We start from the raw sequence: 16,921 nt of genomic DNA, 5'->3' as shown, positions 1-16,921 counted from the left end.
ATGATCTTTCCAAAGCAGAGAATGATTTACATACCAATTGACTCAAATACTATTTCTGGATCCTTAGGCATGAATAGACACATTATAAACATCCTTAAGAAAACAACATACATTGAACTTGGTATCTGAGATTGTATAAAGACAAGGTAGCATTAGACTCACCAAAACAACATTGGGTTGCTGAAATTTCACAACAAAAGATGTACCACTGAATCAAAACCTCCTCAATGCTTAGATTTTTATTACAAGTAGAACTGAACTTCTGTAGCTGACAGGTATTTCTGTAGGAGCGCACTGGTTTTCCCTCTAGCTGACATTCTATTGTTTCCACAAAGCTAGGAGTAATAACTCTATTCAGAGTTCATGTCGACTTACTCCTACCTGCTTAACACATCCAAGCCCAAACCAGCAATATCTCAAGTTAATTCTCTTAAGCACCAGAAGCCAGACCAAAGCAGCCAACAAAGGGTGCAAACTGCAACTGGAAGGTAACTGGGCTGGAGCTACAGCCCTCGGTCAAGTGCCCCACAAACCTACCATGAAGAACCGCTTCTAAAAGACATCAAAACATGGTTCCAGTGGCTGAGGTCTGTGAGAGACTGACAATACTTCCATCTTGTAGAGACTTCTCCCACTCTGCACAGTGATACACCACCACCTCATCTGAGACTATTAAAAGGTATTCAAGAAATCAAAGTTATGACGGGAACTCTTGGGAAAACTACTGCTTGTAAAAGATAATTAAACTTTGATCACCACGTGAGCAAAACTAATCAAACAAGGGATCTAGAGGTGCAGACACACTGACAGCAACGCTACATCAGACTTACACCCCATGACTCACAGGTGTACCTTAGGCTTCATTTCAGCTGATGGTATACAACCTTTGTGCTCCTGAAAATTAAATGTATTCTTCTTAATTTAAATGAACATATGGAAATGTGATTGCCATACAAGTGGAAAATAAGCGTTAACCACCCACAGCTAAAATACTGTTCCATTTTATGCCACTGATGAAGCAACACATACAGTCAAGTAACGGTAGTGACATTTTAATCTATTTCTTCATTAAAAACCAGTATTATTTGCACCAAGACAGATGAGTGTCTTTGGTAGAACTTCTGTGTTCTGTAATCCTCTGCTCGTGGAGACAAAAAAGTGGGAAGAAGGGAAACTGGGTAGCAAGAGTCCTGCTATCTCCCACCAGGCCTTGAATTTCCACCAGAAATGGTGACCCTGGGGTAACATTCCAGGTCCTGCCACTGGATTATTTTCTGACATTTTATTTTATTTGTGCCACAAGATGTCCCTCTCACGTCGTAATTTTCTTAATATAGTGTATTTATCTGGTACAACAGTTCTTAGTTTTTTCCTTTTGACATTATTTCCTCCCACACAGACCTATATCCAAAAGCTTTTCTTTTCTCCTCAATATTGTAAATGTCAAGCTCTTTAAATTTTGGTATTATGAAGAACTTCTCCACTAAGAGATAGACACTGATCCAAGAGATTCAGTAGTTGTATTAATCCTTTTTTAAAACCTTGTCTGAGAAGTGGCTATTGTCCATTTTGCTTTGGATCATGATTTTTGGATTATTTTTAACCTGTGTGGCTCACTTCACAAGTTTTCTACTCCATAACACTTTCCATCCACCTGTGATTATCAAAAACATGAAGTATTCTTCCTGCAGATGTCCATTAAACCTGGAGCAAGTCCCCATGTCTCTTCTTCTACCTTTCAGTGGCTGGAAGCCTGAAGATTAACAGCCGGAACCACGATTGCCAAAGCCCTACCAGGAACAGATGCCTCTCAAAGGGATCGTCTAGATCATTTTACCTAGAGTTTGCTTTCTGCCCCCAGTAGGGACATGACCTTAATTCACTGGGCTGGCTTCCATCCACCACAAGCATGGCAATCTGGAGTTGCTAAAAGCTTTATTATTGCACACAGATGGTGTGCAAATTCTCAAAAGTAATTTGTGGAAGCACCACAATGGTGAGACTTAGACACTACTGCAATAACAAAAGCACAGAGTGCAAAATCCCAGCTAGTGTTTGGTAAAGAAATAAGGGCAAATAATTAATTAATACTGTCATGATGACTAGAATGCAACAAGCACACCTTGAAGTACAGTTCCAACACAATTTTTAATGTACAACCCAGATTCAAGAAGATACCTAGACATAGCCTTCACTGGTAGAACACAATGGAAGACATTTCCTTTTCAATCATTGAGCAGCCACATATCAACAGTAAAGAAAAAACCATCCTTGTAGCAGTTAATTTGCAAAAGAAAGCAGAAAGAACAGAGATTTGCTCAGCACCACGGGCCAGAATGCACAGGAAAGCAAACACCAAAAGCAATCCTGGGGCGCCTGCATCCAACACCCTGTGCACAAGGGGAAAACAAATCCCTGAAAGAGGCCAGAAGGTTTTCAAGCAGCTGTCAACACAGCTCCTTATTAATTTGGGACTGTGCTGCCGCATGGGGTCATGAAAAGCCTGGCAGAAATCAAACGCAGCTACAGGAATAGAGGTCAGCATTAAGAGAGAAGGGGCACTGGATTACGAGTACTCAAACAGGCTTACGGCATCTCCTGCTCGCACCAAGGAGCAAAGATTTGTCATCCACTCCATGTGCTCCTGCACTACACCACAGCAGTTATTCTCAGATAAACCATTCTCAATGCATGGTAATGCAAATACTTGCAAGCTTGCCAAAGAAGAATTTGCATAGGCGACATGCACGACATGGTGCAGCATGACGAGGACAGGAAGGCGATATAAGGGACTCTTGCCTTCACAGAATTAACAAATGTATTTCCCCCCCGCCCCAGACACATTTACTTCTGTGCATTGCTGCATATTGACTGTAACCGAGCTGCTATTTTAAGAGCAGTAAGAATTAGTCACACTAGAACTCCAAAATTATCAAATAATCTGTGAAAGGCATGAAAATAAAAACTTCAGGCCAAAGTGCATGCCAGCATTATTATACTGTGAGCACATACAATGGGTCTGCAAACATTATCTTCTTGGGTCTTGAATTCATGTTCTCATCAGCCTCCAAAGCAACCTTTGCATCCTTTGCCAATTCCCATCTTTAGTACTTCCACAGAACCACTAATAACCCTTTTGGAAGCCTTACACTTCTCCCACTGCCTGCAGATTGAAGAAATCACAGTTCCACTGGGAACTGGCCAGACACTGTTGCTCTCAAAGCACCAACCTGTGTCCATTCCACAGAAACAGTCAGAGCTGCGTTCATATTTAAGTCACAAGGCAGCAAACAACGTCAGTGGTGGTCTAATATGGCACTTCCAAATTAAAAGAGACTGCTTTGTCGCTTGATCTGGTTATCGTGGCATGCTGGTAGTAAACTACAGACCTCATATGACTACATGAGCCTGAAATGGTCATTCAGTACTCATTTACTTCCATTGTTTAATTTCTTAACTAGTTTCCACATCGAATGACCACTGCAGGTATAAGCAGCCCTTTGCTGCAATCAGCCTACACTCCCTTTTACTTGGACTCTGGAGATGCCTCCAACACATTAGACCCAGGTTATTTCCTTTGTCTCTGCCAAATGTAAATGAGTGGAAAGGTTTCACAGATTTAAAAATGAAATGTTACACTATTCCTTTCTAGCTCACAAAGATAGTAGCAGTACATGTCACCAACTGTGCCACAGAGATCATCTTTTCCATTCTGATACAAAAACACTGAAACAGAGAAACAAGTGACACTGTCAGCTACTCACCAGGCAATTAAAATCACACAACAGGATAACTGTGATACACTCTGTGCCAGAGCACTCAAACTCCACATTATTTGTATGATTTATTCACCATAAAATCCAAGTTACAGCTCTGCAATGTACCGATATAAGGAATTCAGATCAAGTTTCTTCTATATTCCAGAAGTATGTGAAAGTACTTATGGCAGGACATTTTTAGCTAATCTAACATGATTCATTCAAATCACGTAGGATCCTGCCTGCATGATTCCAGCAGAAACCGAGTTTAATTTCAGAAGCCCTCTTGCCCTCAGAATAAGGTCTGTAATTGCTCCTTGAGAATCTGTGCCATCAGAACATAGATATACAGGGGCTGATTCAGTTGTTTTGCTTTTTTAACTGGTGAATAATTCATTTCTGTTATATTTGTACCAAAGTTGCATCATTAATAATTTCTAATTTAGTCCTTCTGGACTTGCATGTTTGATGAGAGCAGTAAACACCATATATTTATACAGATCATGGTCAAATCCAAACTAACACGTCGGTTTTCTGGATAGGGAAGTGACATTTCATTTTGTGACCCATTTATTACTCTAGAACTTTGAGAAACACCAAATGATGTCTGTACATTCAATTCTTATTTCCCTGCGTTACTGAGCTCAGCATTCAAGGGGAGAAGTTTAAAAACTGCTGTCAGTGCAAAAATGTCCAAAGTGTTCTGGTTTTCCTATCAAAAAAAGGCTGCGATTTCAACTAGCATTGGTTTTTTAGCATAAATGTTGAGACAATACATCAAAATGCAGCTTTCATTCCAGAAAACCAAACAAGCAAAGGAAATGAGCTCCCCAAGTCAATTCTGAAAGCAATTAATAGAATACTAATTTCTGACAAACTCAGAACTCACCTGAGTGAAACTGAAACACTAAAAAGAGAGGATTCTAAGTAGAGATAATGCCACAACTAGCACTGCATATTGGGTTTTTTTGCTGGAGGGAGGATTGCATTACACTCATTAGTTGTTACTCTATATTCAGAAGCACTCATGAACCTTTTGAGCAAGAGAGTACACGCTGGGAAGTCTCTGTATTTCCATTCCTTAAGCTGTGGAGGGGAAAAAAGAAGAAAAAAGGCATTGTACCTTTGTGATGAGAATTCGGTACTTCTCCACCAGATGATCGTTGTTATGACACCCTGCCAGCAACTGCCACACTTCTCCTCTCAGGGCCTCAGGGACACCACTTCTCACCAAGGCTGACAACGTCTTTGGCCTCACGCTCAAATTGAGGTGCCTGGGTGTAGGTGAAGGCATTGTTACTATCATCCAGATACAAAAAAATGAGTAGATGAAGGCACTGTTACTCTTATCCAGATACAAATAAACGACTACATGAGCAACAACTGATGTGTTATATCAAACATGTCAAATGACAGGAATTTCAAGACAGTCCATATGTTGCCAGAGTAAGTGAAATTCAAGTTATAAAAAAAAACCCAAAACAGATTTGGAGAAGCTCTTTCCAAATTATTTCCTTGATTCCCATTAGATTTAAATATAATATAAATACGTAAATCACTCAACGAACCGAAACACTCCAGCAAGAACTAGAACTGGAGGGCAGATTCCCACACTGCGTAAAATTCTAAGTTCAAACCACACCAGAACAAGAATTAGTTTGCAAAAGCATATGCTGCTGTCTCGACTTCCTACACCCATGCAGGCAGGTGACCTTCCAGGTGAGGAAAAAGAGAAGACAGGCAAAAAGAGCTGTGAAAAAATCTCACATGGGTATCTAACTACATGGAATGACAATCCCAGACTGGTTTGGGTTGGAAGAGACCTCAAAGCTCATCCAGCTCCAACTCCCTGCCACGGGCAGGGACACCTTCCACTAGAGCAGGTTGCTCCAAGCCCCTGTGTCCAACCTGGCCTTGAACACTGCCAGGGATGGGGCAGCCACAGCTTCTCTGGGCACCCTGTGCCAGCGCCTCAGCACCCTCACAGGGAAGAGCTTCTGCCTCAGAGCTCATCTCAATCTCCCCTCTGGCAAGTTAAAGCCGTTCCCCTTGTCCTGTCCCTACAGGCCCTTGTCCAAAGCCCCTCTCCAGGTTTCCTGGAGCCCCTTTAGGCACTGGAGCTGCTCTAAGGTCTCCCCTTCAGGAGCCTTCTCTTCTCCAGGCTGCCCCAGCCCAGCTCTCTCAGCCTGGCTCCAGAGCAGAGCTGCTCCAGCCCTCGCAGCAGCTCCGGAGCCTCCTTTAGACTTGCTCAAACAGCTCCACGTCCCTCTTGTGTTGGGGGCTTCAGAGCTGGATACAGGACAGCAGGGTGGGGGTCTCACCACAGTAGAGTTCAGGGGGAGAACCCCCTCCCTCGACCTGCTGGCCACACTCCTTTTGAGCACATCCTGCATTTAAGCAGCTTCCACTGCACAAGCTGCTTAGCCCCATCTAAACAGTTTTTTCATGTGAGCCCGGTAACAGCTCATAAATTACAGCACTGTAACTTCTAAAAACTAAACCTACATCTAATTTATGCAGTTACAGAAAGTTGAGCTGAAGAGTCCATTTGCGGCTTATACATAAAATCCCCAGAAGACGGAGGCCTTAAAGAAATCACAGTTTTTCTGCAGTTACTAAAAACAAACTTCTAGGTGAAATGATTAAAAGGAGTGACAGACAAAGCAGTCCCATTAATTGCATTATCTTGTTAATAATAAACTGGTATTTCATGATGTTTATTAACAGTCTAACAGATATGTGGATGATAATTTTACACAGACCGGGACTCCTTGATGCTTTTCTCCAGTCTACAGTGCTCCAGCACAGTAGAAGACTAACAATGTGGATATTTGAATCAGTATATACTGCACAGAACCTGGCACCATAATGTTCTCCTTCACTTTGCTTTCTTTAAACCAAATAAACTATAATAAAAATAACATCTAAATAATAATTACATTTATATGTATATAGTCATATCTAGAAACATTATCATATTAATAGAGCATTTACTATACCTTTGTAACGTATAAATATATAAAAATATTTATATAAAACACTCGTTGCAGATAAATTCTTTGTAAAGGTCCATAAAACTGCTTTGCCTTAATCTCAGATGAACATAAGTACATCAGTAATTCCAAGAAATGGGAATTTCTTGGAACCATCAGGCTGTAGACTAAATGCCACTGGATTCTTCCAAACTATTTTGAAATGAGAAAATTGTGTGACTCAGCAGTTACGAAACGTGAGCCAAATATCATTTAGAAATCACAAACTACCAACGCATATTTAATTACTAACAAATCTAATTACAGGATTCTGAAAACTAGCATGAAACTACCTGAACTCCCATTTTTATGACTTTCAATCCTCTTATGTTAAAAGCTCAAGCATCATTACTTCCAAATACTCGCTTTTCTTTAAGAAGGAAAGCCCTTTAACGCATATTAAAGTCGTTGCCAGCATTAGCACAGAAACACTTCATATCCTCTTAGAGCTGCCAAAACATTTTCAATGGGTGTCAGGTGGCTGAATTATCTTTGAGCCCTTGGAGGAATTACAGAAAAAAATATCAAGTTGAAATAAACCTTCTCACAGCAGCAGATGCACAGAGTTCATCTGGTGAAGATGTTTCTGCCAGTCTAGGAGAGGCAGGGTAAAAGGGCCACATATCATTTACCTCATTCCCCTTCTGATGAATGTGTCTGTTTCTGATGTCCACCTTCTTACCAAATTAGTGCAATATATTAGTGCAAAACCAAACTGGAAGTAAAAGTACTTATTCGAATAAGTACTAAGTAATTGCAGAAAACAATGCTAAATTGTTCTCATCTCAATTTAAAGAGAATCCTGGCTGAGTGCTCACACTAATGCTTTGCCTCATCTAAAGGGCATGACTTATTCTAATCTCTGTGTCCTAACTCCTCAGATCTAATATTCTATTCAGATCTTTTATCTGCTGTACAGCCCTTGCCCTGCTCCTCAGTAAAATTAGGAAGCAGAAGGCAACAACTAAAGCCAGAGTCAAAACGTAGCATATGTCAGCTCAATGTGATGTTGTGTCTGTCATCTCCCTTTGTAGGGGTGAAAAAGAAACCCCACACCAAAAAACCACCTGAATTTTGCAGTAATCAGCATCACTTTCTTAGAACTGCTCAGGCTACTTCAAGATGAATAAAAGATCCTTCATGAAAGAGGGCAGGTGTTGCATAAGCAACTTGACTGTCAAGAAACTCTTCTTGTAAATTGGCATTTTCTAGGAAAAAAACAGAAGAGCTCATGTACTTCCTTCTTGGCAGGCTCTGGATCCATCTTCCTTTAGATAAGGGAGGAAAAGCATCTTTGCTATCCAAGTACAAATCTCCCATATTCTTAAGCTACAGTTACCAAGATATGACAGCTGCAGGAAAAACTGTCTGTGAACTAAATCGGAATTACAAAGAAATGAAGAAATCGGAAAACACAAAGCCAGAGAATAAGGGGTGTTGTGAGGACGATAGAAGATTAAATCCATACTAATCTCATCTCAGCTGGCTTCTGGAAATAAGAAAAACTCCAAGCAGAAGGAGCCAACAGAATGAGAATATTCAGAATTGTGATTGTCAGAATGTGATTTTGCCACTTACCATTTGGACAGCAGCTCTCCCCACGTCTCAAGGATTTTTTCTGCACACTCTTTGGAAACATCTCCAGAACCACTTAAGAGTGGTTCATCATTGTCTGCCAACAGAACACAGGAGATGCTATGAGATCAACAGCCATTACTGTACTTCTACAGATTTAAATGCTGCTCTCTTAACTGTATCAGTGTGTGGCAAGAACAACTCCCCCTCATTTACGGATGCAGTGCTTGTGTGCTTGACATAGAGAAGGCAGAAGTAGACTTTTCTCAGAAGCACACAGTGATGTGACAAGAGGCAGGAGATAAGCAACAACATGTGAAATTCTGGTTAAAAATCTGGGAAACAATTCATCATGAGGGTGGCCAAACTGATATAAGGGCCCAGAGAAGTTGTGGAAATGTCATCAGTGGAGATGGTGAAAACACAACAGCACAAGGTGCTGAACAGGGTATCTGGCTGGATTCATACTGGGTGGGAGGCACAATTACAGACCTCCAGGAGTTCCTTCCCACTGAAGTAATTCTAGTTTTCTACCTCAAACACACAAATTGCTGCATGTGAAAAGTTGCAATACTATAAAAGCCAAAAAGACAATAAAATCAACATAGTTCCACGGAGCAGCCACAGACTTGCCATGTTGTTGCAGATCCATGGGAGTCCACAGGGTGTTTTACTTCACTGTTCTGTACTTTTACTTTGAAAGCTAGGACTTTCTGGTAACTTCCTTGGCTTAAATTATACAGCTTTTTAAACAAAATGTGTTCAAAAACGCAGTGGAGGGGGAGGATGAGCATAATCACAGTAACTCTTTTTGAAACTAATACTGTATTCTCAGGTATTTTTAAGCATTCACAGCAAGTATCATATACAAAAGCTACATTTTGCTGATACAGTCAACACTGGGTTTGTGTTATTGAGAAATTATATTCTTTTTCATTAAATTTATGCTTTCTCAAGTGACACCTGAACTTGTCAGCAAACTCCTGCAATGCTGCCAGTCATATCAACTGCAAACAAAATGTCTGTTCCAGGTCTAGAAAAGCTGGGGGTTTAAAGCAGTGGTTAGAGATTGTTAATGAGTAACACTTTGCAAAGGAGTTCATTTACAAACCAGCTTTCCCTTCTTTTCCTCTCCCCCACCACCGTCCCGCCAAAACCAAGGAAATTAAAAGCACAGAAGTGAAGTAATTCACCCCAGGCCACATAGAAGGCCAGCAGAAAAGTGAAAAAGCAGAAACTCAAGTCATCTCCATTTCAGCTCGGAGCTGTGGGTCCAGATGTTTATATACTCAGAACTAGCCCATGGCTTGGTTTAAGAAAATCTTCTAAAAGCAGAAAAAAAGATACTGAAAAGGCATTCAGTTTCAAGGTGGGCAGGTCCTGGTATAGTTTTACTCATTACAGATGTCTCTACTTTCCTCTTCACTAAAACATGCTGCTTGCTTATATTCCCAAATAATATCAGCTTCTCATTTTTGCTCTCGAATCCATTCACAGCTGCTCGGGGAGGGGCAGAAGCTATATGTTAATCTCAAATTTTTAGCAGCCTCTTTTCACATTGTTCCAAATATATCACACTGGAGGCTTCAGGAGGCCTGGGCTGAGAAAAGCAGAGACACAGAAGTGTCAGACAAGGGAGAGGCTGATCCAGGAATGCAGGGGTACTGGTTATTGAATACGGCATTAAAGCAAGGGCAAAAAACCATCAGCAGACCAGATTCTGAGCAGAAAGGATTCAACATGTTTCATAACTATGTTATTTACCAACTGCCCTTTCTCTTGAAGTACACAAAGCATAAATCCACTTCTTACCTTCCTCTTCATCATCCTCTGGAGGAGAAGGAATCATGGAGCCCTGTGACCCAGACTGGGGCAGACGGAGAGAGGGGCTGGCTGTAGTTTTTCTTCTCTCCCTTTCTGATTCACTTTCTAAACACACAACTTCATATAGCGTGTCCGAGTTATTCTTTCTGTCCTTTTGCTTTATCTAGGAAACAAGTTTCATTTTACTGAGAAAACCTATATAAAAATGCCCAGATTACCCCATATTGCTCTGCCTTCTCTTTCTGCAATAGGAGAGCTGAGAATCAGTTTTCATCACATGCTACAGTGGGGAATGTTCAACCCTTGCAGCACACTTAATGCACTGTGCAGGCCTGCAAGGGTTAAGCAATGCTTCCAAGTCTCATATCTGTGTATACACTGCTGCAGGAACACAAACTGTTGAGTCCCAAAGTCTATTAAGTGGCCCTATTTTCTCCTTAATTTTCAATGCTTTGATACCTTCCTTTCCTTTAAAGGAAGATCTTTGTGAAGTGGTTCTAAAATTTTAATACAGTCTCAGGATTTAGAACTTATTTTTTCATAAAGGGATAAAAATAGAGAGTAGAAAAGGGAAGGTGAAGAAAAGAGGGAAATAAGGTTTGTAATTATGCTCTACACTAAGCTCCCAGCGCTCAATTTTATTCTTTGGAGTATGAAAAATGAAGAGAAATGCAGCAAAACTAAAAACGACTGAATCACTAAACGTAATCTGAGCAAATCAAACCCCTCTGCTTTCACCATTTCCGAATAAAGAAACACTGCCAAAGTAAGATAAGCCAATTCTACACAGCTGTATTTTTAATAGGCTAATCATCACTCCACAGAAACAGGTTTCCCTTCCAGGCTTATCAGGCAGTACATTCTATATTTGTTGCTTACACTATGAATTTTGATAATCTTCCATTAGTAAACACTGGAAGTTGGATAACTTGACAGTGCCTGTGGAAAAGAGAATTGGCTGAGATAAGTCACAATGCCTGTGAATTTGGTAAGACAAAAGATACAGAATTAGCTAAGCAAGATAAGCTTCCTTTACACTGCCAAACAGAAAAGGCACCTTCTGGAGGGTGTAGAATATTTATAGCCCAACAGCCTTAACTGTTCAACATCTCCATGCTCCACCTCAAAAATACCCTAAATAAAAAGGCTGATCTCATCCATGAAGAATTTTTCCACCTTAGATTTCGAAGGGAAGTTTCCAAAATGTGTATTTATATTTTACATAAAAAATAGGACATACACTAGAAAGAATCCTTAGAGAACTACATCGTTGTTACTACCATGATGCCATTATTTGCTAGCACTTTAAGCCAGGTGCAGAAAGAACTAAGAAAAGCCTCTTGTTTCATTCAAAACCTCTTTAAGAAAGAACACTTATCAAGAAATCAGGACTCCAACCTGCTTTTTTGGGCTGCACCCAGAATTATTAAACCCCGAGAGAGCACACACGTCCACAGTGATATTTGCTTCTAAGTATTTCCATTTCTTTAAACAGGATTTTCATTTCAGAAGAATAAGTTCTAAAGCTGGAGAATGGCAGCTACTGTGAGTACATCATCTCTTTTAGTGACTTGGACTTTCAACTTTCCAGCCTTATTTTGAGACTCAGTTATTGCCTTGTACTGTTATTATGAATATCCTGGACAGAAATAATCCTTTCCTTTTTAGTAGAGAGGGTAAAAAAGTAAGTTGGAAAAACAGTAAAAGTTTTTAACAAGTTCTAAGGATTTTTTTGTGGTTGCTTGGATTTATCCCCCTCCCCAGGGCAAACCTGGGCTATGGGTGAAATCTCTGCTTCCAACCATGTACAAGGGGGAAAAAAGGCTTTCACCAAAAAAAAGGGGGGAAAGAAAAAAGTTGGACTTTTACGATAAAAATTAATTTAGTGACCTATCAGACAGCATGTCACCAGGGTTATATTCAAGCTCTTTTTTTCTCTTAGCCCTTAATTCTACATATTTACCCTACCATAACCTCATGCAAGCAACTCTCAGCATAGGTCCAGTTCACAGATAAATCCCTGCTCCTTTTCTTTCTGTGGTTTGGTTAGAAAATCCATAAGCCTCTATATAACCTCACAGCCCCATCAAAGCCATCAAAATTTGCTTTGAAATGAGGACATTTTTATGGGAACTTTCGATAGCAGCAACAATTAGCATAATGAAGGATAGCTTTTCTAAAGCTGAAGAGCATTTATTCTACCTCTTTGATTCAGGAGCAAAATGTAGAAATATGAACATTACATTAGCAAAGGTTTTACCAGGGAGGAACCACCACAGTGAAATTCCCATCTGTCAGCAGGCACTAACAACTACAATTCACCTTTACCTCCAATGCATTTATATTTATTCAGCATTATACCATAAACCTACCTCTCCAGTCTCGAAACAACATAATTGACTGTACCACAGCTATATTCAGAAAACAACCCTCCAACTCCCATATTAACTGTACATTATTATTTTAAGTGTTACCTGTTTCAGTTTTAGGAAGAAATTTTCAGTAGAGCTACGTTTGCTGAAGGGCCAGAACAATCTCTCATTAGGTGAACAAACTCTGACTTTAGTCTCCAGAATGAAGCGAACGGGTTCCTGAACCTCTGTTATCACCAAATCCACAGCAGTAGTCATGAACAGTACTTTATCTAGAGACAAAAAAAACCAAAGCAATATTATTAAAAGAAATATTTCAAACAAAATATTCCATAACCTCTTTCCCAGTAACATGAAAGAGCAAAAGAAATTTGGTTTTGGCAGAATTCAGTTTTTTCCCTAATCTAACATCTCAAAACCCTCAAAGTTTTAAAGTAAGAAAATAAGATGACCCTGCACTGTCCACTAGAGAGTAGGGAAGCTTAACTCTTCAATACAAGAAAATGATCTTGCTAAAGATAATAAAAATTCTGCTTTGTCAAACCCCACTGAAATGTATCAAGAATCTTCATTAAATCTGTGTACTTGACTCCACTGTGCAGATCTCTCCCCATTTTGTCTAATTACATTGTAGTTGTTTTCTGGTTTTAGAAGTTCCTTAGGCAACACTCAGCTGTGAAATTCAGAAAATTGACTATACAGTATGATGTTCCAAAAGGAGGCAACTGCACCCAGTGACCTGAGAGATGGCTGGTACTACATGATAAATTGTGTCCTTTAGGGAGGATGGCATTCAATCTAGCAGCAGATTGTACCCAGCAGCTGACTTTTATGATTTTGCCCAGTCAATTCTCGTTAACTTCCCCAACCTTTGACATGCAGCTGTGACAAGAGATTGAAAAGATTGTAATTCAGCTGACACCTTGAAAGAAGTAATGACAGATCTGTTTCAGGACTCAACAGAGCAATGCAGCATCGGCTGTTTTCAGATTACAGTTGATTTACTTTCATTTTCACAGGTACAAGAATCCTCTTAATTAAAAACTTGGATTCAGGAAAGTCTGAACTGACCACAGAAACTAAGGAAGGCAGAAATCTGCAATAGTCATTTAGTGCAATTCTCAGGGGGATTCTTAAAAAGCTCTACTGGTGTGCAGAGCATCTGTGTCCGGTGACCACACCTATACAGCCTCCCACCAGGATACAGTCATTCTTACAAGGTATTATTACTGAACACAGGAGATTTCTTCTAGCCTTCTGTTTTGTTTAGCTCTTTATGTCACATCTGGAATCCTACTTTCTGATAGTATATCCCATACTGTGAAAGGCTTCTTGGGGGATTCATCTTAACAGAAAAGAGACCTGAGCCAACGCCTGCTATGTGGGTCATTTGCCCTGGCTAGGGATAATATCTGGCAAACTTCATACCTTTTGGTGTTTCTTCATTTACAAACTGGAAGTGTGGAGATTTTTGATTCCAGCTCCCAGTGATCACATACGATTTCCCATCAGAACTTTTACCCATGGACTCCTGGAAACAAGGTAAGTTTATGTATTTTTATTTAAATTAAAGAAATCTGCATATTATGAAGTCTCAGCCCCATAAAGCACCTACTGCACTGGCAAGAGAAGGGCAAGCACCCAAAGTCCATGTGACAGTCCTGTAACAGAGATCATCTCTGACAAAAAGATTAGAGTTCTCAGGCTATCTTTGGTCTCCTGCTGATAACACAAAAAGGCCAATTAATATTAATTGTTTTATCTATATGATATGAGCATCTGTGTAGTGAGACCTGAAGACCAATAGCTCATTTTGGAAGTAGCCACTTGGCAGCAGCTTTCAGCTCACGAAATGTAGGTGAGATCACAGGCAAGTACTCTAGAAACAAACACCTTTTCAAGCTTCTTTTAAGCTGTTCTGGAAAATCCAAGGCAATCCAGTCATTTTGGCCTCATTTTGCATCATTCAATCTCTGAATGACAGCTGCTTGAATGGTAAAGTATTTAAATGTGTGAGGCTTTAATCATGAACTTAGTGGATGTAGTTCATTACCTTTAATACAAGAAAACAAATTAAATCAGAACACTCTCTTACAAGCTGCTAAACTTGGCAGAGGTTTCACATTTAATGAAAGATTCCTTACCAAATCCAAAAGGTGCATGTCGCCGCTCCGAACATCCTTCCCGCGGCTGAGGAGGAGGCCAAAACACCTGCAAAGCCAGGCAAAAAATTCAACTGCAAAAATCAAACTTACTCATCAACAAACCACTAACATTCCTGAGCTAAACATTTGATGTCATACATCGCAAACAACCCACGAATCCAGTAACAAGTCAACAAACACTGACATCTGAAAGCAACATGAAGCATGTCAAACAAAACAATGTCAAGCAAGATTTCATGAAGGTATTGACAATGTGATTTTATCTGCCTACAGTAGCCTGGGAAGTTGTTTAATTATCTTTGTTTGCAAGAACAGTTAAAACAGACACTGCTAACAAGGGTTCCCTATCCCCAGGACAACTTGGCCTGCATTATTCTTCCCTTAATTTTAATTTCCTTTGAGGGGAGGCATATTTACATAGAAGTTACCCTTTGATAGAGACAAGAATCAGATGAAGTGCAAGGACCTGTCTTTCATGGTTTCATTTTGCAAAGACTTTTGGTCCACAGAAGTGTATTTCACTTCATCCTCTGGTTTACCACGCTGTCCTGCATTTCATTTCGGACTTCAAAGCCTGGCAGCAGCTGTGTCTTCCCTCTGCAGTCTGAGCAGCACTAAGCTCTGTCAGTAGGCAAAACCCACTCATTTCTGAGAAGTGAAAGATATGATCAAAAAGATAAAGAATCTTTTAAATCATTGAACTTACCTCTCAATAGCAAGTTCTTTATTAGTGGTCTGTTGGACATAAATCACTATCTTCTTATCGATTCCTTGGCGGAGTTTAAAGCATTGCCTGTCCTTGTCTTTGGGAACCGCACTGTTATTTACCAGGAAAGAAAAAAAAACAACTCAAGAGTGTGATTTATCTGTATTCCTTGCATGAAGCAAACCCAGCGTCAGACCCTGGGTGAAGCCAGCTTCTTACACGAAAGCACTCCAGCCCTTTCTTCCTTGCACACTGCAGTCAGTAACACGAAAGAAACGGCAACATAATTAGGTGATGTTATGTTATCATCGTTAGGTGAAAACCAAGGACACTTCGTTTTCAAAACAAAACCTGTGATTTTCTGCTGCCTGGTGTAGTGTTGTGAGTTCCAGCAGCATTTCAAGGAAGTTTCTAAATATTGATTCCCCATGTAACATGCAAGTAGGAGCTGTTAAGCAATTATGTGTAAGAAACTGTATATTGCTTTCTTTCACCAGGGAGGCGACTGCTGGGGACATAAGCCAACAAACCAGAAGAGTGCACCAATCTTAAGACTATTTCCCTTATTTTTTTCTCTAGAGCCCCTTCTAAATGCTGCAAAAAGAGGGGATAAACCTAATTACACTTAAATGCCAATACGTACACTGAAGTTTTAGCATCAGTATTCCTGTTGAGCAGCACAGCTGCACTAAATACTGGACAAATTGAGCCTGTTGGGTTTTAACTTCCTTTTTATGTCAACCACACATTCAGTTTTCCCTTAGATATAAAAAATAATCCTTATTTTATTTCAGACTTGCAAACTATGCATTATTACCCCCAGGAGTTGCAAAATGGACTGTGGAGTATTGCCCATAGTTTAACACCTCCAATAAAATCTGGGTTTATTTTCTGTCAGCAGGTGCTAGTGCAGGCCAGGGAATGGCAGACTGCCTTGAACTGTCAGCAGGAGTTTTGTCTCTGGGGCCAGGACAGAGGATTTACACACGAAGAGCCAGCACATGCAGTCAGACCTCATTTCCCCAGCATGACAGAAATGTACTACTAGTGACCCAGGGTGACAAGTGAAGGAAGATGAGCCAAGACAGGATCAGGTACTTTAAAGACTGAGATCAGAGCTTGAGTATGTGGAAAGTGTTCTCTCAACTTGCAGGTGAGCACAGGTCTGCACGCGAAAGGTCATACAAGGATTAGTGTCAAACTGACAAAGCTTGTTACTTGAACTAAAACCTGTACTATTTATCCAATGTCAGTAGGATTCTGCTTAGCTGGAGGCAAAATCCACTTTCCTTCACCTTGTATAGAGTAGGTACATAGCTTTTAAACAAATGCCCTGTTCCACCCCTAATGCAACTGTATTTTTGTGGCTGAGGAGATCTTTGGATACATCTTCACAGCAAAGGCTGACAAAGCTTGTTCAGCCTACAGTCCGAGCAGGCTAGGATGGAAATAGCTCTTAGCAGCACAACTTCTGGAAGCCATGTAAGCA

At 40.3% G+C, this 16,921-nt stretch overlaps 1 protein-coding gene across 6 annotated transcripts in view; it reads right to left on the bottom strand.

The window, feature by feature from the left end:
• Positions 1-16,921, bottom strand: part of RABGAP1 (RAB GTPase activating protein 1) — a 70,654-nt gene that overhangs the window by 37,255 nt on the left and 16,478 nt on the right. For all 6 annotated transcript variants that reach the window (XM_030507536.1, XM_030507539.1, XM_030507540.1 and 3 more), the window contains 7 exons: positions 15,433-15,543; positions 14,706-14,772; positions 13,990-14,092; positions 12,664-12,833; positions 10,178-10,352; positions 8,369-8,462; positions 4,882-5,032 (listed from right to left, as the gene is read on the bottom strand). In XM_030507536.1, coding sequence (XP_030363396.1) covers positions 4,882-5,032; positions 8,369-8,462; positions 10,178-10,352; positions 12,664-12,833; positions 13,990-14,092; positions 14,706-14,772; positions 15,433-15,543 — 871 coding nt within the window. The remainder of the gene's footprint in view (positions 1-4,881; positions 5,033-8,368; positions 8,463-10,177; positions 10,353-12,663; positions 12,834-13,989; positions 14,093-14,705; positions 14,773-15,432; positions 15,544-16,921) is intronic.

This window comes from Strigops habroptila, chromosome 15, assembly GCF_004027225.2.
Source record: "Strigops habroptila isolate Jane chromosome 15, bStrHab1.2.pri, whole genome shotgun sequence".
In the NCBI taxonomy this organism is placed as follows: Eukaryota; Metazoa; Chordata; class Aves; order Psittaciformes; family Psittacidae; genus Strigops; species Strigops habroptila.
This window is presented reverse-complemented; position numbering and strand designations above follow the sequence as displayed.